The sequence below is a fragment of the Dicentrarchus labrax genome, unplaced genomic scaffold (genome assembly GCF_905237075.1).
Source record: "Dicentrarchus labrax unplaced genomic scaffold, dlabrax2021, whole genome shotgun sequence".
Lineage (NCBI taxonomy): Eukaryota > Metazoa > Chordata > Actinopteri > Moronidae > Dicentrarchus > Dicentrarchus labrax.
The window spans coordinates 22,286,454-22,311,486 of record NW_026136719.1 but is presented as its reverse complement, the minus strand read 5'-3'; the positions used below and the strand labels follow the sequence as shown (position 1 = coordinate 22,311,486).

Sequence of the window (25,033 nt, the reverse complement as noted above, 5' to 3'; positions counted from 1 at the left end):
TATAACACCATGTTTAGCATGAGCATGCTTTGTCTCCTTATATTGTTATGAAGACAATGTCTGCATGTGTGTGAAAGTGCAGCAATGTGTGTGTATTTGTGCGTGGATGTGTGTCTGTGGCCCCCCAGGCTCACTCCATCAACCTCCCCTCACCACCAGCTGTCTCCCCTCATTTACATACTCTCTCCTCCCACTAATGGAATTAGCCACAAGTTTCCTGAGGTGAGGCAACACACACACACACACACACACACACACACACACACACAGAGATAGACCTATAGACACAAGTGTGTGTACTATATGTGTGTGTATGTGTACAAGATAGTTTGGTGATGATGTGTCTGTGTGTGTAGTTGGGGATGGGCTGCGAAGGTCAATCAGAAGACATGCAAAGATTGCGGCTTAGTCCAAAACTACCCTGCCAAAACAATGAGCAACTAAAAAATGTGATTATCAGAGGTTTTCTCCTCAACTGATCCATGATGCCTTTCAGTTTAGAGATTTTCGAGATGAGTTAGCCAAAAAAAGCAAGCTAATGACCTCTAGGTGAGCTAATGGTTAAGTAATAGTATGCGTTAGTTACTGTACCTGTTATGTCCTGATTTTGTACTCTGACTGGCTCTGAAAAAGTGTTATATGTGCACATTTAATATGTTTATACACAAATTTCACTAAAAAAGTTTCACTGGAATACACTGGCTCTCTGTTGCAGCTTGCATCCAGTTCAAATTCAATTTGAGTGTAGAGCTTTCATGCCTCCAAGTCATGGTCAAACCATGGTTCGTACTGGAGACAATACCAACACTGAGCTTCTCTGCCTCTGGACAATTTGCAGTCCTGTCACTCCCCTGTAGTTCTCTGTTCAGACCAAGGATGCATTATGGACCGGGCCAGTGGGACCAGCGCTGCAGGGCCTCCAAGACTCAGGTAGTACGCTGTGTGTGATCCAACACTACCACAGGAAGCTGAACGCCAGGGCCCTCAGTGGTTCCCTTGGTGTTTGAAATGTGTGCTCACCATTAGGGCCCCCAGACCCCTTGGTAGGGTTGAAGAAACAGGGCCATTATTATTATTATTATTTTTAGTAACAACTGTGCTTTTAAAAGTCCAAATGTCTGCTGTGAAAAAAAAATATTATGAATTTTTCATCATATTTTTCCTTTTTTACATTTACATTTCTCATAATTTATGTTAATGTCAGATTCAGTGGAAAAATAAACATTGTGTTTCAATAGTGCTGGTATAAATATATAGACGTAGACTGAACAGATTCAGTTTCTTAGAAATGTGAATCTAAATGGCAAATGGTTCTAGAGCGTCAACATGTTCACAAGGGTGTCCTTATATTAGGTAAGCAAATCCTTCAAAGATAAGACTGTTGGACTTCTAAAGAAAATGTACTGTCATTTAGGGGGCTGAATGTGAACTCGTCCAGACCCAGGTTAAAAACTCCTCTTCCCCTCTCTCCTTACCATGACCTTAAGAAAGTTTCATAGGTCCCAGTCAGCATACTCCCCCGGCCTTTTTTCTCCTTCTCTGTGATGTCTCCTCTGCCCCTCTCCGCCACCGGTGCTCTGTTTCCTTTTGTTTTGTCCTCCATCTCTCCGTCAGCAGGTCCCATCAATACAGAACTGTCAGTCACTGGAGTGACAATTGGCAGCTGTCGATACAGTGCAGAGGGCCACCAGTCTGTATATAGGCTTCAACTCTTAAAATGCTATTAGCTGCCAATACATAAACACACACACACAAGCATGCACACGGCTTGACATGCACAGAAGCACAAAAACACACACACATACACACACCATATTCTCTTTGCATCCTCATCACACTAGATCATCGCTGACACAGGACAATTTGGTTTGGTAGCAACGAGATCAGATCAGATGAGGAAACAAAGAACCACCTTCTGACTATTCAATCTTTGGCAGCACGCACACAAAGTACACACAGTACACACACACACTCACTATCATACTGATGAAGGTCTTTGACACAGACTGGAGTCACTGACACATGGCTCCCCCTACTGGAGACCTATAAGACCTTTGGCAATGACATTCCAGTCCCTGGTTGCACTGTTGCACATTAACATTTATTAATTGGTTCAATCAATCTATTCATTTAATCACTCCTCCCTCTCTCTGTCATTTTCCCCTCACTCTATTAAACGTCCTTTTTTCATTCTTGCAGTACGTATGCATGTTTCCTCCTTTTACCCCCATCTCCTTCATTTTTCGTCTTGTTTTTCTTACATGTTATTCATGTCTTCTTTAGACATATACGTACAACATCTTATAGATATCAAGTCACATGGAGAACCAACCCTTAAAATGGATCATCATCATCATTCTATCTATTATTCTATGAATACATATTGAAAACATTCAAAATCTCCATACATTTTCATACAGGAAGGGGCTGGGGAGGTGCTCTAGGGATGCTCAGCACTGTTGTATGCAGACTGAATGAGTGCCAAATATTTATATGGACCAACTGTGAGAGGGAGGACATGGACATACATGACGTGATGGTGCATGGAACATGTGACTGTAAACTTCAGTGTCTGCCTGAAGTGCAACAAAGCTCCATTTGTCTGTTTTCCTTCTAAACATGTCTAACCCGGGGTTTTTTTTTGTTTTTTTAAAGTTGTATTTAATTTTATTTTTTATAGTTGTGAACCCTAGTTTTCCTTTATGTTGCATTCACAGACTACTGATGCCAGTTTATTTATTCCTTTCCACACCAATACCTTAAAAATTACAACAGTTCTGTTACTGCCTATTCAACCTAACCCTGTGAGGCAGCTGGACTCACAGAATCATGTGAAAATCCATTTTGCCAGGCTCAATTCATGTGCTTGTGTCTGATGGCACAATGTTTAGACCAATCAGTGTCCTTTGAGGAAGCACTGTCAACTACAGGGGGATGCTACTTTCTTTCCCAGGATGGCAAAGCCATGACGCACCATACTCTGCCGGATTGGCTTACCCTGACATTCTTACCCTAACCCTAACCAATCTCTTGCCTAAACCTAACCAACCAAACCAATGAAGGCATTGAGTATTAGCCAATCAGAGCCAGAGTAGGATGGGTCAAGACTTCGCCAACCTGGAAAAAAACAGTTTGCAGATGGGGATTGGCACATAAAGGTTAGCGTAGATGCTGCTAGCAAAATTTATATCAGAACTGGAGAGTATTTCCTGAAAAGATTTATTTCGCTCTTTTCACGACTAAAGTCAGTGGGAGTGGGAAAGACAGATGGTTCATCCAACCACCAGCCGAGTATATTTTATATAAGTACCCTTTTCTAAACAGTTTCCAACGGCGATTTTCCAGATGGTTCTGTGTAACAAACCATCAGGTGCAGCCAGGTTATAGACGACCGTGAATTCATAGAACCGAGCGCAGCAGAACCAGACAGAAAAACTGAATAGAGTGAACGAAAAGAACACACTGACAGGAATTGGGTGGGACATGCCTGTCTGTCTGCTTTCTCTCTATTACGCACATGGCGTCCATCCGTATGAGAAATGTGATTACAAATGAGAGTGTGAGTGAGAGAGCGGAGTGCCACAGCTGGCATGGCATCTGGCTTGGCATATCGTTGCCCGGCCTCGCCCGCTGCCTGTGCGCTCTAATGTGGCTGTCGACAAGCCCATTAAGAAGCCATTACTAAATGCTCTGTCTCTGCTTCTTTTCCACGCCTTATAACACAGGCCCGGGGGAATGCCAGCAACATGGAGGAGAGGGAGAGGAGAAGAGTGAAGAGATAGACAGAAAGGAAAGAAAGGAAAAAAAGATGGAGGAAAGAATGAAGACAGAGGGAAGTTCATCTAAGAGATTTAACAAGTGGATTTAGTGATATAACTTTTGCGTTCTGTGACTGTGCCAGAGACAGGAAGTGATGGAGAGGAGAGACTCTGAACTCGCTTTATACTTCACCATCAAAACAGACAACTACATGAGGAAGTTCTGCCTCAGGGCCTCATAGGAGGAGGTGTCAGTTGAAGTCTTCACTTACAGACAAAGTTCAGTGCTGGTCTAAATAATTTAGACTTCATTTTCAATGAGCTACAAGTTTTTCAAAAGGTGTCAGAATAAAGAAAGATGATACATTTGTGGAAGATATTCATAAGGTACGGTTTTTACAGCTGAAACAATTGGTTGGTTAATTACCAACAACTTTGACAATCAACCAAACATGTCTTTACCAAACATAACAAAAATCCCTGATATCAGCTGATCAAATATTATAAGAAGAAGAATACTTTACGGTTTTCTTAATATTCTTTGATTTGGGTTTTGAACCGTTGATCAGACAAATGACATTTCAAAATGTCACAATGGGCTCTGCAAGACCAAACCACCATGAAGGTAGATTAATCAGTAATGAAAATTATGTTTCACCCCTCATTATTTATGTTTGCTTTATGTCAAGGCTCAAAATACAAGAACATGAAAAACAATAAGTAGAACAGGAGCCAGAGCCTTCAGCTACCAAGCTCCTCTCCTGTGGAACCAGCTTCCAGTTGTGGTTCGGGAGGCAGACACCCTCTCCACATTCAAGAGTAGGCTTAAGACGTTCCTCTTTGATAAAGCTTATAAATTTAGTTTGGGCTGGCTCAGGTGAGTCCTGAACCATCCCTTAGTTATGCTGCTATAGGCCTAGACTGCCGGGGGACTTCCCATGATGCACTTAGCTCCTGTCTTCCTCCCTTTCTCTATCTATACACATTCATGTTCCATTAATGGATGTTCCTAACTTCACTTCTTCCCCAGAGGTTTTGTGATTTTTTAGTCTTGTAAGTTCCCATCAAGGCACCCTCCCTCCTAGAGCCGGGGTCTGTCCAAGGTTTCTGCCTCTTAAAAGGAAGTTAAACCTTGCCCCTTTCGCCAAGTGCTTGGTCATGGGGAGAATTATTGGGTCTCTGTAAAAACATTTATAAGGACTACAGTCTAGACCTGCTCTACATAAAAAGTTTCCTGAAGTTTTGTATTCAAGTCAAAGTCAAAAATTGTGTAACTCAGTTCACCATTCACAGTGATGCTACTGTAGTAGCAATATGTTAAGATAAACAGTGGCTGAATTACCAGCACCAGCATAATCTAGCATGTTGCACCAATCCTACAGGACATCATAATTTTTAGCCATGGTATGATCTCAAATCCATGTGACCTCTATAATGACACAAAAGCTGGCATCATGTATCATCATTAAAATACTAGACTCCAGATCAGAGGGGAACAAATCATTGAATTTAAATATGTTTAGAAATTATTATTATTATTTTGTTTACTGTGCTGACAATCAATTAATGGTTTTGAAATCATCAAATCTATTAACTTTTTCAAAGTGTTGGTTGTTTTATTGCTGGAAAGGACATTGGACTTATTCTATTAAAAAATATACATGTGATATTGGTGTTCTTCTCCTGACACAAATTTGGTTTCTGGTACAGAACCAACACATAATTAGAATATACGTAATACACAAAAAGCCAACAACAAACTCTATTCCAAACAATGTCATGTGGTGGGATATGCATATGTTAATATACAGTATAAAGTAGCCCTAATAATCATTTTTTAACTGTGCAGAGTTGTTGGTGAATGCATGGGAGAACAATTTTCTTTTCCATTGCTGGGACTATTACTGCCTACAGGCACACACGCTGTCTCTTGGAATGGGTCACCAGATTAGACCTGCTTGAGTTGCACATTCCCACTCACTGACTCTGATTCACACGAATTCAGGACAACACAATCAACATAGTAGGACGGAAAAAGTCTTTGAGGAAAAAGACTTCATGAGGTAAACCCTACTTGGCTGACAGAACTGAACTTAAAGAAATAAATGACACATCAGGCACTGAAGTAAAAACAACATAACAAAAATATAGTAAGCAATCTTTCTTTATTCGTACGTTCTCTTCGTGTTCTCAGAACCGGAGGAGAACACACAATGATGCCTGCCTTGGAGAACAGACGAGGAAACTTATCACAGACGTTGTAGGTGGCGAACACTGGCTTGAATGACTGGAGGGGAGGAGAGGCAAGGCAAAGAGGACACGAAGAGGAGGTATGGAGGTCATTTTTTTAAAATGAGAGAAAAAAAGGAGGGACAAAAAAAGAAGGACATTTAATAAAATTTTTGTCTTGATTATGATAAAATATCAGAGTTCAAACATGAGGAAAAAAGACCAAAAAACCAGTGGTCACACACTTAAAATAAGTCCTCTTTGAGATGAATCCTCATCCAATCACAGGCCCAATATAATAAGGGGATGATGTGCAATAAGGTCTTTTATTTACAGTTATTTACTTTTATTTTTTTCTGTGGCTGTGCGTCTCACCTGCTGGATTTGCATCTGGATTCACTGAATCATTCGAGACATCTAATAGGTCAAATTGGATAAGAGTTGTCAGGATGTGGTGTGTTGATGTGGTGTGTTTGTGATATGATGGTACTGAATGACTTTCTTATCTTACTTTGGAGAAAAAATAGCATTATCCCATTAAGATGGCTGAAGAACACTGACGCTGTCATCACGCCCTGATGGGGATGAAGGTGTACATCCATCCATTGTGATTTACAAATATACTCACCAAGACCATGTGCAACTTCCTGCTGTGTGTGTGTCTGTATGAGAGTGTGTGTGTGGAGCGGTGAATTGCTCTTTTCATGAGTGACTGTGACAGGTTTCTCATCAGGCCCTGAAGCCTCCTTGCAGTTAGAGACCATGTACAGCACAGCCCCCAAACAACAAACACACACACTCACATGAACGCATGCTGAACTGGGTGATGGTGTAAAAGAGAGAGTTTTCTGTCAAACTACCAGAGACGTAGTTGGTACCACACGTGCTTGTGTGTTTGTGTGTGTTTGTGCGCCTGCACCGGCTGCTGGAACTAAGCGGGGCTCTTAATCACGGTTGTAACGGGCAACATTACCGGCAGCGGCAGCAGGCTAATGATGAATGCCCGAGTCTCCGTGCAAACCCTGACCTCCTTTTCTGCTGCAATGCACAAAAAGCTCTAGCTCTCTCACAAAAACACACACATACACGTGCATTTGTGTACACACACAAACAGATGAACACATACACCTTGATATTAAAAAAAAATAAAAAAACACTGCTGAGGATAAATATGCACACACAAACACACTCCGCTGTTCCATAGGTGAGCCCTCTTTTATAACCAGCCTAGTTGCTCGGGGTAGGCACTGTGCACGTGAATGTGTGTGTGTAGGTGTGAAATGATAGAACCTGTTCTCCAATTTACCTTCTTCACAGATGACTTAGATTACCCAGAAAACAGTGTGATATCCCAGAAAAAACTCTAAACATATCTTAAGCTTGGCACTGGAAGAAGACAGCGAGAGAAGTAAATGAGAGAAAGCGCGCTAGAGAGAGAGAGAGACGAGGAGAGAAAGAGAAGCGGAGACATAAGAGTATTAAATGAAATGTAAATTAGAGCCAGAGAAATAGAAATAAAAGAGAGAAAGAGAGATCAGGACATGAGAGAGACAGATGGTTAAAAAAAAGAAGTGAACGAGAGAGATTTTGCAACGGAGGGAGTGACTAGTTTTAAATGAGTGTAAAGTTTTGATGAAGGACAAACTAATGTCAGGGACTGGGGCGGTTCGGGCTTCCTGCTCCCCGGCTACCACATGTGATCCCGCCTGTCACTCACACTCCATCGCCATGACAATCATCGCAATGCTGATGCCTGGGGGCGGGGACAAGCCTGTCCTTGTAACAAACAGAACCCCTCCGCGATCTGACGCCAACAACTGCCGAGAAGATCTCTCTCACACACACACACACACACACACACACACACACACACACACATGCACACCCATCACACAGTGATGCCACCCAAATAGAAACTTAAATTCCAGTTTAAATTCAGCTACATTTTTCAGTAACAATGATGTGATGTGATGTGTTACTGTCACTGCGTCCAGAGCATGCTGCATGTTTTGTCAAACACATTCATTGTGTAATATGCAGCATGTGGTTGACAGTGCATCTGGATACATGTATATGTGTGTGTGTGTGTGTGTGTGTGTGTGTGTGTGTGTGTGTGTGTGTGTGTGTGCATATACATTTATTAATTGTATGCATTCATACAGTGCATGCCAGTTTGTGATCAGGGTGTTCACATATCATATGTGTGTATGAGAGACGAGTGAGAGAGAGACAGTGTGTGTGCGTGTGTGCATGCATGTGTGTGTGTGTTTGTGTTAGCCATGGGGTAGGGAGCAGGGACTTGTCAAGCTGAGGAAGAGATGGCAAACTGGATGGTGATGCCAGTCCTGTGTGACAGCTCCTTCACACACATATGCACACACTCGCACAGACACACATACACACATGCTGTAACCCCCAAAACCTACCCCAGCCTACGCTCTAGAGCTGTGAAAGCTGGGATGCAGAAAGAAAACGAGACTGGTGGAAACTCCTTTTAACTGGAGGCTGATTTTTGTGTGTGTGTGTGTGTGTGTGTGTGTGTGTGTGTGTGTGTGTGTGTGTGTGTGTGTGGGTGTTTGTGGGAGGTGGTGGGCTGGCGGAGAGGGGAGGGAGTGAGGGGGTTCAAAGTGTCACATCAATTTGTGGCTGTGCTGTTTCTGAAAGAGGCTAACCCCAATGCCACTTAAACTTAGCACAACAGTGAACAGCATACTGGCAGACAGGACACATACATATAGTACACAAACACACACACACACACACACACACACACACACACACACACACACACACACACACACACACACACATATGCATACATGCATATAATATATTTGCAGACCTACACAGAAATACAGGCACACATACACTTGAACAATTTCGACAGCAGTCAAATTCCAAATTCTTCACAAGGTGTAAGTGTACTTTTGTCATTATTAATTGTTACTGCCATAATAAAAGATAACAACAGACAATATTTGTGGTTATTTTACATACAGAATGACATCAGTGCAGCAGGGCTTGAGAAACACAACATCACACAAACAATCGCTAAACAGGCCTTGATGCATTTGAAGACCTCAACTCCACACACACACACACACACACACACACACACACACACACACACACACACACATAGTTTGAATGTCATTTTCTGCAAATCTATCAAAGCCTGAAATTGTATTTTGGTGGGATGCTCCATTGTGCCTCTGAGCCCAGAGCGCACACAAGCCGCCACCGGAGGGGAGGTTGCTGGTTAAAAACCCCCAAGGGTGACCTGGCCAGGGCCCCAGACCACTTTAACCACTCGTCTCCATTAACAGGCTCCCAGATATCATTATGCTCCCTGGGGACCAGGCGTGCTCTAACCAACCATTTACCCTCTCTCCTCTATTTCTCTCTCTCATCTCTCCCTCTCTCTGCCATGATGTTACTCAATGAAAAAAGACAGCGGGGAGAAAAAATATGAGATTGATTTATTTGCTTCAGTGTTCTTTGGGATGGAGTCCTCTCCCTCTCTTTCTTTCCCGTTTCTCTCGCTCTCTTTCTCTGCAAACTGAAACCAATTAGCGAGCAGAGCACTTGTAGCGGGGAATGTAGGGCAAGCGAGGAGTAATAAAAAAGTATTGACTTTTCTGTGACTGTACGCGGCGTGAAAGGGGTGCCGCGGCCTTGTCCGACATGAAAGGAGCTCCATTAATTTCACTTATTTCACCCAGGCCCCTGTCAGGAGGCCCTAATGCGTCCCAGGCGCACTTCTCACATGCAGGCACTCAGACAGCGCAACGTTGCTCCAGCCTGGTTACCAAATGAGTTTACATTATATATCAACGTGCGCGGGAGAGGGGAGCGTAAGAGAAAGGAGTAATTTCTAATTCACTGGCTGAGACACAAAGCGAGGCCTTTCATACATAGCTAATTTTGCCCCAGCGTCACCTCCTCATTCTCCTTGCTTTCTCTCTCTCATTCTGCATCATGTAAAGGCCACAGTTTCAGGAAAAAGACCTACAGTTCTAAAACAGGACCACAACAGCCTGAGAATAAGATGGAAAGACACTGGCTTTAATTTCCTAGTGATCACTCAGTCTATCACCAAAAGGCAAAGTAAAGCATAAGTAGACAACATACTTGTTGGGATATATTTCAGGTGTAAAAGGACTTTTGTAAAAACAATGGTCTTTTTTAGAATCAACCTCACAACCATACAATCAAATAAGCTAGAAGTGATTTTCACATAACTGCAAAAGGTAAGCAGTAGTCATTTGGAAGTCTTATCTTGTGCTGTTTTTTTACTGCAGTGTGGTGGCACATCAGACCTTGGTGTAACTTGTAGAAACAGCCTCTTAACCATGTCAGCAATCTGCTAATTTATGGTTTATCATATGCCCAGATTTGATGTCTTAAAGGAAAACAAATCTTAGCCAACAGTTCATCAGCTGTGACTTTGTTTTCTTGTCACACTGCTGTTTTTCTGCATGTTTCCTTCTAAAGACATAGTTGCCATTTGTGCTATTTAGAACAAATCCCCCTCTGATGTAGTTTTGGGAAGTGTTCAGTTCCATCCCCATGTTTTTACCACAGTTATCCGGAATATTATGTATGGATTAAAGGTCCAGAAATGGGATATAATATTCATAGATATGTTTTCATTAGTGTATAATCATCTGAAAATAAGAATAGTTGTGTTTTTGTTTCCTTAGAAAGAGACATTTTTATCTACAGAGGGAGCAGGTCCTCTTCTACAGTCTGCCATGTTTCTACAGTTGCCCAGAACGGAAAAACCAAACACTGGCACTCGATAGGGTCTTTAACGTTTTTCACGTCCACCATACCATAGTTTGGAAGGGGAGGGTGAGCAAGTTGTTTGCAATCATCAATTAGACTGTTAGATGCCACTAAATCCTACACACTGATTTTTAAGTAAAACCAGTTAGCAATGAAAAGCTCCATGAACTTTTCTCATCAGGCTGTTGGGTTTGGCCTACTGTCACAATCTACCTGGAATTTTAGCAGCATTGTGTGTGTGTGTGTGTGTGTGTGTGTGAGTCTGTGTTTGCAAGTGCACACATGTGTACGGCAGAGATAGGCGCACTCCATGAGTGTCTGTGTGTGTGTGTGTGTGTGTGTGTGTGTGTGTGTGTGTGTGAAAAAGAGCGAAGAGTGAGAGGCTATCTGCAGACAGAAACTAATCAGTGTGTGTGAGATAAGAAAGCAGCCTTTATGGTGTATGGTAATCAGCCCCCCCTCGGCCTGCCACCGCCATGCATAATCACCACGACTTATTCACATGATTGATGAAATATGCGTCTGTGAAATCCGAGCTGCTTTTGTTATCATCCTGTTTTTCCCCTCTCCCCCCTCTCTTTCCTTTTCTCTCAATCTTTTTTGTCTTGTTCAACCTCTCTAAATATCTCTCTCCTGCTCTGCAGGGCCAAAGATGTTTGGAACCATGTACAAACAAGAAATTACACACACAGCATGGGGCCCCTCTTGAAACTAACACACACACACACACACACACACACACACACACACACACACACACACACACTCATTATACACATACTTTTCTCTCATGAGGTAGCAATATGATGCATGAGAGATGCATGAGAAAAGCAACATCGTCTGAAAAGGAATGTGAAGACATGGAGAGAGGAAAAAAAGGAAAAGATAAGGGAGTGAGTAAACGAGGAGACACATTAATTGTTCTGTCCTGCAGAGAGAAGTGTTGGCTGGATTAGAGGGGGATGAGAGAGAGAGAGAGAGAGAGAGAGAGAGAGAGAGAGAGAGAGAGAGAAAGAGAGAGAGAGAGAGAGAGAGATGGTGTGATAGATGAAATTAGATGGATAGATGCTTCAGAGAGCCCTTGTCATTGACACCAAATCGCATTAATCAGGGAACGGATGCAGAATTCACAACTAATTCAACACGAGGAAAGACAGGAACCATTTAAACATAAAGCAGCAGCAAGTCCATACGAGGACACAACTACTGAAGGAAAGAGTACAGTTCACTGTGTGTCTGTACAAAGTTACAAAAAAGTAATTACATAATACTCATAAGACAGTGTCATACATGAATCACAAATTCAGAAATGTAGTCTTCACCAGAACTGATAAACATAACTCTAAAAACATGACAAACATCTTTACTGACCTCATTGTTGTAAGCCTTGAGGTATCTCATTGGTCAAACAATTACATTTTTGTTAGGTCTTATTTCTTAGATTTAGTCTGTTTTTGTTTGGGGTGTACTTTTACTCATCCTTGAATTTCCAGGTCAGCTTTACCTCCTAGAGGGTTCTGTCAGGGTAAAGTCAAACAGAGCGCTGAAACTCATGTAGATGTTTAAGACTGTGCTGAAGAAAGTTGAGCAAGACAGCAGTGTCTGTTCATATACATGCACACCCACATTGTTGGGAGATTATTGTAACATGGCATTTTAACTGTTTACTTGGCAATCATTGCGACAAAAGACAAAATCATTGCTGCTGTAATAACCTTCCTGAGTTGAGTCTCACCGACACCTGACAGAACACACCTCAACACGGACCCTTGCGTTTTAACGCTGCGCTGCTTTCTGGGTAAAAGGGTAAAATGGCTTTGGCCCAGGACTTACAGGGCTTAGGGTAACGCGCAATGAAGGAAAGGACTAGGAGAGACACAGCTTGGGGAAGAGGGCTGGGACTAGGACTGATTTGGGTTGAGAGTAAACGCTGGGGGAAGGTGGGGGCTGAGACTGAGGGTAAGATTAAGACTGGGGCTCGGGCTGGTGAATTAAGGCCCCCAGCCTCAGGGTGCTATTACACATCTATAATGAGAAACGGAGAAGAGGGGGGCTTGTCTTTGCACCTCGGCACACCTTAGATTAAATATGCACAATTCCCATGCAAAATGGGCCAGGAACAGCCGGGACCAGCGTTGCTGTCTAATCCCCTGTGCTGGAGTTGTTTCAGCCAGGGTTAACAGGCTCATCAGTCAACACAGGCTGCTTAGCACAGGACATCAAGGCCATTTGCAGGTTTAAGTGTTTGTGATTGCTTCCCTTTCTAGATCCCACTGCCACCCCAACCCCCCACACATACTCCCTGTGCTGGCTAGTGAGCATATGAGTTTGCAATAAGACACACACAGACACATATACATCACACACGCACATATATCAACCATCTAACAGCATAGGTAAAAGGTGTGGCTTTCACATAAACATTAGGCTGCTTCCAAGCGCACAAAACAAAAGTATACAAACATTGGAAAGATTCTTACACACAGTGACACACGCTTATACGCATACACACCTTGTATCACCAAAAGACATTTCATGTGTCTGTGAGATATCAGACAGACAGACATAGATAGATAGATAGATAGATAGATAGATAGATAGATAGATAGATAGATAGATAGATAGATAGATAGATAGATAGATAGACAGACAGCACATAAAGTATCAATTAGAAATGATCAATAATTATAAAAGTAGTTTAGAGTGAAACATTTGACTAGGATTCATCAGGAGTAACAGAACTTGTAAAATGTAAGAGGAAATGGGCAAAGTAAGAGAATCAAAACACATTTTCTACCTGCTATTAGAAAATTCTTTCACTTTTTTGACAGCAAAACACACGTAAGTCTACTGTCTGCTGCATCCCCTGTGTCCGTCTACACCGTAGCTTCATCACAGTCCATTTGCATTTCACAGCTAGGGTTGACTTCTATCACCAACACACTGCTGTATGAATGGGCTGTCATGTTCCTCAAGTATGTCTGTGTGTGTGTGTGTATTGTGTACTCAGCTATTTGATAGCACACACACATCCATAACATGTAGTTTGTGAGAAAAGCGGGGAGGGGGGGCAGACAAAAAGTTGCAGATGAAGAGGATAGAGAAAAGGAGAACAAGTGTGCAAATAAACAAGACAGCAAAGGAAAAAAAGAGTGATGGCAGGAGATAGAGATAGAAATAGGCAGTGATTATACCAGACTACATACAGTATGGTTCACTGGAGCATATCTGCACAGGGACAGGCGCTCCATTAAAAGCACACACATCCTTATCCTGCTTGTCTGCCTGCTTTCTCTTACATGCATGTATACACGGAGAGGACACTATCTAAATAAACCTGAAAGCAATCTCCCATCTTGACTTTGCCTCGGAATAACCATAATAATACATTTTATACAGGAGGTATATTTTATTTCCCCTTTTTATCTGGCTGAAACTAATACAAACTAATAGAGTTAAATAAGGGTTATTGATTGATTCGAATTGAGTGAACTGCTGTGTTTCCTGAAATAATGCCTTTCCTCTAATGACCATGTACTGTATATTTGCTTACTATACAATTCATTTATGTGTGGAAAGTTTGAGAATACATGTACCTGGCTAAATGTATTTAGACACCACCACTACCGTTGCAAATTAAATGCATCATTACTGAAGTGCCATCTTTATATTTTTTCTTTATCACTCTTTATTATGTACATTTAAACTGCATTATTTCCTGCTGAATTATAGTACTTCAGTCTTATTAACCACATGCTATAATTTAAGGCTTGAAACATTTCTTTGAATGAGAGACTTTACTTGTGTAGCACCACCACTTAGCTGTATTCTATTAATGTATCTATCTGTAATCTATTAACAGAAGCACTAACACCAATTAGAGGTTACTTGAAAATTACTTAAAATAAAAGACCTTTCATGTGTGCTTTTGTTTGCTTTTTTTCACAGACTTTCTTACAGACTAAAAATTTGTTTTAGACTCGGTGTGAAAAGGCCTTGATTTATACTAGGCCCGAAGGTTACATTCAGGCCTAAAGAAACAATTCTAAACCTACTACTGAATCGTACTCAAGGCAGAAGTGCCAACAGCATTTTTATTTGTTATTTTAAAGAGAAGCTTGACACAAATTCATACGATTAAGTAAAAAGATTGGCATGAAGTGACGCAAGTTAATCTGGTCAAATTGGGTCCAGCAGTTTTGAAAATAAATAATAAAAGTCTAATGTCATTCATTCTCTTAAGTCACACCAAAATATGATTGCTAATCATTTAATTGAGACTGTCGATTTAATATCATGCTGTGTGCACTCGGCCCTCATCGTTACTCTGTATGCAGGCCTCGCAGTACAAAATGCCACCGTAATGGAAGCAGAGTGTTGGGTTAATTGATAAATCTGAGGTCCTGAGTAGGAAGGAGTGTGGCAGAGGGAATGTTTTATGGCTGTGCAAATGAAGGGGCTGCAGAGTTTTACACACGCCGTAAAATGGTTATGGAGAATTAGCGTTCTTTCTTTCTCACCGCAGTACCCTGGACACTAATGCAGCAGAGCTAGAGAGATGGATGGACAAATAGCGTTGGAAATACATACACAGACAGACACACATAAAAGGTGGACACATTTGAGTTCACGCATTTGCTGGCCCTGCCCCACCTAATTCCATTGTCTCCGCTTGTGGCCTATTTCAGTTTTTGCTAATGAATGCTGTTTCCATTAAAAACTATCCTTCATATATTCACATATTCATCATAACATCAGTTGTGTGCATCATGGTGATACATTATGGCCGAGGCCATTAAGAGTGAGCTAGAGTATATGTGCATGACACTTTTCCTGTCGCCATTGCCTGAAGCTTTTCGCCCCCAGAATACAATAATGACAATAATAAAGCTATACCACAGTAGCTGGGAGGAGACTATGGTGTGTGTGTCTCTGTGGGGGCAAGAAGGGGTGTGTGTTTGAGCGTGTGTTGTGGCGAGAGGCGGTAATGAGGACGACACTGGGGCAAAAATAAAGTGTACATGTGGTTGGGCTATCGGCAATGGTGTATATGCATATATTCATACATGTGATTGTATATGTCTCTGTGCATGTGTTCAAGGAAGCAGGGGTGCCTGTGCAAATGTGTCTCCTGTTGTCTATCAGTGTGTGCTGGTTCTGATCAGATGCTAGCTTTGGAAAGTTGTGATGGGCGTCAGTCTAATGCGAGGGGAAGGAAGGGCTTGGAGCGTAGACAGACACAGACGTGACCACTCACTGTAGTGTACTTGATTAGCACGTAGCCTCCTAATTAGCTATCTGGTTACAGGCAGTACCGCTGGTGACATGGCTAATAACACAACCACAAAATTAGCATGGACAGAGAGGGCTTTCCCATATTTGCATTTGAAATGAGTTATTGCTGGTGCATTTAGCTGGTGCAGAAGCTAAAAAACCTTTGACTATCTTATAATCTTACAATCTTAACAATGAACATTATAGTGCTGGTTGTATTAAAAAAATAAAGTTTAAGGCACTGTTCACTCACAAAACATAGCCTTTTGTGAGAGGTCTGGGATGTGAATTGAAGGATGCAGCTGCAGAAGAGGATCTGCGGCCTATGAAGCTAATCTTTAGTGGGTAACCTGGGAAGTCAAGGCAAGGGCACAAAGGAGGTGGATAAAGGGCAACCATTACACAGCTCCCTTTGGCCTAAGCTGGGGCCATTGAGTTCCTGGAGAGGTAGCCACCAGCATCTATGTGTGTGTCCTGACAGGCAGTGCTACATCTGCATTGATAGATTTTCTTACTGTGACACAGATGGCATCGGTAAATAAAGGTCCAGGAGTCAGGGGCTATTTCTAGGGCTTACTTTGGACTGGGGATGCTGTGTGCTGTACTGCCAAGAGCTGTGATGGTCAAGCCAGAGAGCTGTGGTCTGGAACTAGAAAAAAATTGGGCTATGTTAATGATGAGGCTTCAGGCTGTGTAGGGGGATGAAGCAAGACTGAGGGTGATGATTACAAGCAGGGCTAGGTAGTGTGGCAGAGGCTGGGTGAGAGGGCTGTGGCTGGGGTTTGAAAATAATTAGGAGCATGGCTGGATAACATAGCTAGATAACGTGGCTGGGGGGAGGCTGGCTGGGCACGGTATGAAGATGATGAGTACCAGGGTTGAGCTGTCCACTCCATTGGCCCTTTGAGCTGTGACAAGAAGCTCTGCTGGCTGCTGTTGTAGCTGGGGGTGATGCCAACGATAGGACTAATGCACTAATTACCACAGAGCGAGAGAAGAGAGAGAGAGTAAACAGAGGTAGAGAGAGATACAAAAAGACGGAGCTTCAGACAGAGAGACGAAAGGGGGGAAATCTGAGGTTATGAGTTCTGAGTGACAGCACGACTGGGCTGAGAGCAGGCACTGCTTTCTTCATCGTCTTCTTTAACAACATCCTTTAACAGCATCCTATGCAGCAGCAGCAGGAACAATGTTATCACAGAGAAAAGGGAGGTCAAGTTTAGCCAACGTGTATGTCTGGATGGTATTTATGTTTGTGTGTGTGGGTGTCTCCAATTACTTACTTACTAAACTACTACCACTAAATCTAACATAACTTACTGATATTGTGTTGTGCTTTTTGACCACTAGCGTTGATGTAGAGGAGTGTTTTTTCGAGTAATATTGTTTATAACTCAGACACTACCAACAACCACGTGCACACCAGCAGCGTGGAGGGATGGCATGATGACATAGAACGGTATATCAAAATATCAACTGATACAGAAATGTATAACATCTCATATCATCATAATCTCTAGCCACAAACCACACAGCTTTTTTGTTTATTATTGCAAATATGGTTTCGTGATGGCTGATGCCTTTACTTGCGGCCTGCAATGTCTTTTGGCATTAGCAGATGTCTATGTGTAGGGTTCCTAATTTGAATGGTGAGCTAAATGAACCCTTAGGACTTCACCTTTGCCAGTGAAAACCCAAATTTACCACATATGCTCAAACACAAAGACCCTACAAGCTTTCCATCAATACAGTATTTTACAAATACGGCATAGATGAACGGAGCAAAACTGATCTTACTCCCCTGGCCCCTGTTGTCAGCTGCAGGAGACCCCATTCACCCGCCCACTCACTCCCCATACTTATTTATCTCCACTTCCTGGGGCCGTGTTAGTTCATTCCCCTGTCGCTGCTCTCTCCTTCTTCCCTTGCTCCTCTCTCTCTCTTGTTTCCAGGCAATTGGGTCTGGGTGCTGGTGGTGGGGGGTAAGAGGTTGGGGTGGAGCTGCTGGGAACTTTGTGTGTGTGTGTGTGTGTGTGTGTGTGTGTGTGTGTGTGTGTGTGTGTGTGTGTGTGTGTGCTGGGAAGTGAGCTAATAAAGGACGGTGATCCATGAAAGGCCTTGAGCAAAGACACAGTCAATTACCTAATGCCTGGACCAGACCGCAGGGCCCACTCACACACATTCTGTCTCTAACAGACTCACACACACACACACACACACACCCATGCATACACCTCATTTACGTATACATGGAGAGGGGGCAGTGGAGGGCATAACTGGGAATTGTGTGCACGTGTGTGGGTGGGTGTGCATATGTGTGTGATGGAGAGCGGCGATTTATTAAATTGCTGTCACTTTTGACAAATTTGTGCAACGCAAGTTGAAAGTGTTAGGCTGCACTCCTTCTCTGTTTTTCCTCTTTTCTTTTAGAGGAGAACAATACATTTCAGACTGAAACCCAGGCAACCCCATCTGCCATCAGTTTGTATGAGTTGAGGAGTGTCATCTGACCTGGCTTCATGTCCAACCTTCAGACTTGGGTTTAATGTGAGTGACATTGATTGACTTTGATGTGAAAGCATGAACACAGGTTTCTGTAATAACTGTATGATAACTATTAAAATAAACATAATAATACAATAATAAAATTATTATAGGATTACTATGAACCTATAGCAAAGCCTACACGTTATTAGCCTTTTAACCATACATTTTGCTCTTCTCAATCTTTTGACTCTTGATTGTACAGTTTAGGTTGCTGAAATAATATAAGGTGAGCCATAAAGAAAAACACAGTCACCCACAATTTCACACAGAGTCATGTGGAATCACTAGCAAAAATATAACATAAACTCTTAAAATTAAGTGAAACACAATAACTCAGGTGAGGCATAAGTGTATACATGGTCTTGGTGAACAACGTATGTGACAGGAGTCTGAAATAAACGGCGCACATGCAGGTTTACCACATCTTCATTATCCTATGTAACACACAGCATGTACGTGAAAGTCGTTTAAGTGTGTGTTTTCCACTTTGATGGATTCTGTGTGTGTGGGGAGCAGCCAGAAAAGGGAGCATTCATCAGCTATGCATCTCTGCGCAGCACAATGGCTAGGTGGGTGTGTGGTTTCAAACGATGACTTAATTTAGGTACACAGTAGGCATACCTGATAACTAAATATATAATGATGATAATACTAACAATAATAATAGTGTTTGTAGTTTTCAACCTACCTTCTCTTTGAGTCAGTGTGTTATCTACTATCTGAAGCTCCTGGCGTAGGCTGGCTGTGCGAAAGAATCGTTGCTGTGGCTGAGATGGTGGAGCATTCGTCCTGTCCCTCTGCCTCTGGTTGGCAAATGGCAAGAAACAACAAAAAATTATACAGTATGTCATAACAGTTACAGCTGAGCTCAGGTTAGTCTTAACTAAAATATCAAACAGTGGCTAGGTTGAGCATGAATCCATAAGGCAGAAAATGTAGCAAACACAGAAACAACCCCAAACACACTCAGAAGACCCAGGGGAAAACTCATAACACAGATATGAAAGTTCCTTTCAAAATGTCTATTAAGTCATTTGATTGCAGTGCAACCAAAGAGCATAGACGGTTAGTGTGGCAAGAAAACTAGGTGGTCTTATACTGTAGTCAGTAGAGACAGATCAAACAGAGGGTTAATAACAGTACTTCACACACACACTCACACAACTGAGTAGATTAGCCTGTGAATGGTAATGGGGTTATAGTCAAGTGTTTTAGCAAAGACACATACACATACACATGCACGATTCCTAATTAAAACTAATACAAGGCTTTAAATAAAGCAGGGAGAGACTGTTTATAATAAACCCGGTCTGAAGCAGTCTTAAAATAATCTCCTGGCATACACCAATTTGTTTCCATAATAAGGATGTGTCGATTTGCTACAGTTGTTTGAGACTCTGTTGAGTGCATACAAGGTACATGTGTTCACAAGCATGTATTCTTTGGTGTGTATGAAAGGAAAACAATGACATAATTAAACAAAACATTTTACGAAACACTTTTTTCTGTGATTATATGAAAAAATGCTTTTGTATTTTGTATTTTGTGTGTGTGTATCTTTCTCACAGAGCGTCGCTGTGGAGTCTTATGGACCCGTGTTGTTGAAGCCGATTCTGGGCCTCTTCCAGGTGTGTGTAAGAGGTTTGGAGATGCAACGTCAGGTCAGGACAATGCATGCGCTGCTCCCACACTTCCCCAGGCTCTCTGAACACACCCTGGAATAGCCACAGCCACCAACAGACACAGACACACACAAACGCGCAAGAATCAGATAATGATCACTGTATCTTTCAGTTTCAGACCCCTGCCTCTTGCTTTCTCTGATCCCTCTCCCACAGGTAGTGATGGCTTACTGTTAAAACCAGAGGCCAATCCTCTTCATCTCTCCTCCTGTGACACAGAAACGATGAGAGAAGCCGAGAGAGACGGAGAGAGAGAGAGAGAGAGAGAGAGAGAGAGAGAGAGAGAGAGAGAGAGAGAGAGAGAGAGAGAGAGAGAGACACACACGAGACAAGAGAGTGAAGAAAATTGTATCAGGAGAGAGAATTAGAAGGGAGGAGTAAAACCAAGCATGCCAGAGTAAAAGTGAGGGACACAGAGAGGACAGAGAAAGAGTGAATAAGATGGAATAAAGAGAAGAAAAACATGCACACTCAGCTGCATGTCTAATGTATTGTCTGATTAACCTCAGAGACTCTTGTGATTTAATCAGGCTCTATCTTCCCCTACTCCCCATCATATCCTGTATTTTTCCACATTTAATGCTTTCTTTCCATTTATTTTTCTCTGATTCAGGTGCCCAAGCAAGCACCTCAATAAAAGAAAACAAAAGAAAATTTCATGACATCTAACTTTTTTTTTTAAAGACAACACGTGACAACAATGAAGGAATATGTCACCCACAACAGCATATCTTTTGTTTAATGTGTTTTTAACAGTTTTTGAAAAGGCGACACAGTTATATAATATATAGTTATATTATACACTTTATAAAAGTCAAGGAAAGCTGAGGATGCTGCATTTTCTAGCAATACAGACCTCCAATTTTCAAATTCATTCTTCTGATTATCTAGAGGCAAAATTAGCTTAATGGTTGATTAACATGTCATGTTACTTTACACATTATGCAAGATATATGGAAAACATTGTGTCAGTTACAAATACTAAACAAATATTCAAACTGTTATGTGTCTTGTGAAGAAGAATAAAGAGCAACCTCTAAACACGCACTGTGTTATATGCTCTTTTCTGAGTGTAGCATGTAAACTTTGTGCAGTGCAGATTAACTTAAATGCTGTTGCTTTGTTTGAGGTGACCTTCAGTTGTTGTTTGGTGTTAAAAAAAGGAGGGAGGATGAGAGGGGAGAGATAGAGGGAGGGACGGGGACCCTGTCCTTGCTCCTATCGCCACGGGATCGGTGGCCTGGCCTGACCACTTCCACAGCCAGCACCTCAACCTTATCCATCACCACTAGATAGTTATCACACCAGGGAGGGAGGGGGTGTGGGGTGAATGCAAAAGAAAGGGGGACTTCCTGCACTAATCACACGCACACGCACGCACACACACACACGCACAAAAAAAAACAGAGAAACACAGGGAGGCAGAGACAGAGAAAGACAGACGTGTATAAATATAGATAAATAATATATTCTTCTCCATGTCAGAACCAAGAGACTTTCCTGACACCATTAATGAACTCACCCTAACTACAGCCAGCTGGAGACAAGTCTGTGTGTGTGTCAAGTACAGCTAATAAAAGGAGACAGATCCACGGCTCATTTCTGCTCACTTATGTTTTACATTACTAGAAACTAATAATAGGGAAAGCACTTTGCCATAAGGAGCTACAGAGCGTAAATAACACAAATGGTGAAATGGCTCCTCATTAAATCCTCAACATACACACACATATATATGCATGCACACACTCACATAGGTACATAGACACATGCACAAAACACAGTCACAAATGCATAGGTGGACGCTATGCACCATTCATATATATTTTCGATATCAACACTCAATTATATATAAACATCTAAATTTGTCCTAGTAAGCCATGACTGTCTGACAGTGAGCCAGCATGCACAATACCTGGAACCTGAAAGTGAAGCAACTAAATGGAATACAGCCTTCATCAATTATATTATTTACACCTGTGCTTTTCCCACTGTAACATGTCAAAATGTCTTGCTTGGCTTATTTACGTCTCAGAGCCTGTCCACACAAATACGCGGCCTCAACCAATACGATGTTGTTTCGAAAAAAAGCCCCTCAGATATTTGGTTCTTTGAGGGACGTTCAACTCATTGCTTTGATTTTCCCAACAACTCATTGTTTTAAAAACAAACAAGAGAATGGCCGTATTCACCACTGATGTTTCTGAGGTCAGGACTTATGTATTTTTTCCGGGGATTTTACAATAAAAGTTGAAAAATAGTTGCCAAAAAATAACTTTACTTTAATGCTCTGATGCATGCCCTCAAATCCCACCGAGCAAGTAAAAACAAGCAAGTTTAAACAATACAATAAACCTTCAGTCCATGCTTTTATCAGCTCAAGACTGGACTACTGTAAAGCCCTTTACGTCGGCCTCAGTCAGTCCTCAATTTCTCGTCTCCAACTTGTGCAGAACGCTGCTGCCCGATTTTTAACTAGCACGTCCAGACGTGAACATATTACTCCTGTGCTGTCGTCACTCCACTGGCTTCCAGTCCGTTTTAGAATTGATTTTAAACTTTTGTTGTTTGTTTTTAACACCATTAACGGCTCGGCCCCCTCTTACTTGTCAGAGATTTTAACTTTTCGCAATTGTGGCAGAGCCTTGCGCTCTTCAGGTCAGCTTCTGTTAGAAGTCCCTAGGTCCAGACTTAAACAGTGGGGCGATCGTTCTTTTGCCGTCGCTGCTCCTAGACTGTGGAACAAACTGCCCCCTGACATTCGTACCACTACTGATCTCGGCCTTTTTAAATCGAAGCTTAAGACCCACTTTTTTAGATTAGCTTTTAATTCTGAATAGGACAGTACTGTCTCTTAGGTGTACTCTTTTTATCTGCTCCTTTCTGTGCATTTCTGGAAGGATTTTAATACCCTGCAGTGCTGCAGCACTTTAATTGTATTTGTATGTTATATATGTGTTATGTACTGTTTCATGGCTCTGTTGTAAAGCACTTTGGGTACCTTTCGGCTATTGTAAAGGGCTATACAAATAAACTTGATTTGATTTGATTTGATTCAGAACCAGAAATTCATGTTAAATATTAAAATTAGTTCTAGGTTTGGTCATATAGAAGACAAAATATGTGAATTCCACATTAAAGTAGATTCACAAATCTTAACACAGGGCTCTCCAGACTTACTTTTTGCATTGGTTGCACTGGTGCGCCTAACTTTTTTTTTTAGGTGCACCAGCACAAAATTTAGGTGCACCCAAATTTTTCACTGCGTTGCCTTTAACGCCATAAGGTCACCTTTTTATTGCTCTCCATAACTTCCATATAATGTGAATGATTTTAAAACAAGAATAAGGTGTAGAGAAATGCTTGTCTTTATCTGAAGCACAATTATATATAAAAAGAAAAATAAAGTGTTTAAAGTGCTTCACTGAGCAGAAATTGAACATTTCAAACTCAAACATTTCAAGTAAAATAATTATTAATGATAATAATAATGATTACTACTACCTGCCGCTGAAATGCAGCTGGGAGAGGGGCCACTTTCTCTACACACACTTGTCACGGCATATTGTGTGTTTTTTAGACATCTTATGTTTTTTTAAAGTTTTGATGCGAAACGTTGTTGACCCACTCACGAATGCACTATTTCTGGCCATATTCTGACCGCACACCTGACAGTACACACAGTGCATTGCGTTACGTCCTTTGTTGTACCTCAGCCAGGGAAATTGTTTCAGCCAGTCCTGTCTGAAGGAATATATTTTGGCCTTTTTAATTTGGGTCTCGGAGCCGGGCTCTATCCCAGATTCGGTTGTCTCCTCTGGTTCCGAGTCTGATGCTGTCGCCGAAGGACCGGGGTTTGGCATCTCACCAGGGACCGAGGGCTCCGTGTCTTGACGGGATGGACTCTCAGTAGTGGGGATGGATGGGATTATAGTAGTAGTAGGTTGTAGGCTTGGTTTTCTTAATGAAAAAACGTTCAATATTTCTGCCTCTCTTCATTTTCCCTCGTTTTGTCGCGTTTATTTTATTTTTCCTTTTCAGTTAATCAGCTACTCTCGCGCTCAGGTCGCGCGCAATTTTTAAACAACTTAGTGCTGTGAACAGGACCACAGCCAATCAGAGGCAAAGACCCACCCGAGCTCTGTCTCTTATTGGTTTAGAACACGATATAATCCTACCATGAATGTGTGAGTTCGGTCACCGGAGAACACAGAGAGATGGTGCGCTTGTGAAATAAACTGTGTTATGTTTTCACCCGGGCAGCGTCAGGTGCACCGGTGCGACCTAGAAAAATTATTAGTCGCACTCTTAAAAATTTTGGTCGCATGTGAGCCCTGTAACAACACAAATTATACTGGGTGGATAAGCCACAGTGAATTGGTAAGGAACACAAATGAGAGATGCACATGGAATCCAATTTTGATATACTCACACACTGTGGTACAGAAACATTTCACAGTCACACGTGTAGTAGTCACATACATAGTACTCACTAAAAAACAGACACTAAACGGCTCTGGGCAGTAGCCCCCAAGAGAGCTGTCTGCCATGTTTTAATGATGTCATTCTTCTTTAAAATGAGTTTTAAAGGATCTCCGCTTTCATCAAGAACCATCTCCAATGGGACAAGAAGGGGATGTTGGGGGGCTCTAATAATTGGTATGACACAAACTGATACTCTCACTTTTTGTGCATGCTCTATTGCTTTCTTTTTTCCTCATTCTTCCCCTTTGTAGTCTTTGTCTCTTTACATAG

The 25,033-nt window shown here is 41.9% G+C and overlaps 1 protein-coding gene across 5 annotated transcripts in view; it reads right to left on the bottom strand.

Annotated features, from left to right (window-relative positions):
- Positions 1-1,549: 1,549 nt before the first annotated feature.
- spata17 (spermatogenesis associated 17) overlaps positions 1,550-25,033 on the bottom strand; it is a 41,943-nt gene continuing 18,459 nt past the window's right edge. Inside the window, exons 8-10 of one of the 5 annotated variants that reach the window (XM_051379598.1) lie at positions 20,163-20,311; positions 19,285-19,399; positions 5,907-6,045 (exon numbers count right to left, since the gene is read on the bottom strand). In XM_051379598.1, coding sequence (XP_051235558.1) covers positions 19,312-19,399; positions 20,163-20,311 — 237 coding nt within the window. In that variant the 3' untranslated portion in view covers positions 5,907-6,045; positions 19,285-19,311. The other 4 variants (XM_051379600.1, XM_051379599.1, XM_051379602.1 and 1 more) reach the window with 4 other exon arrangements.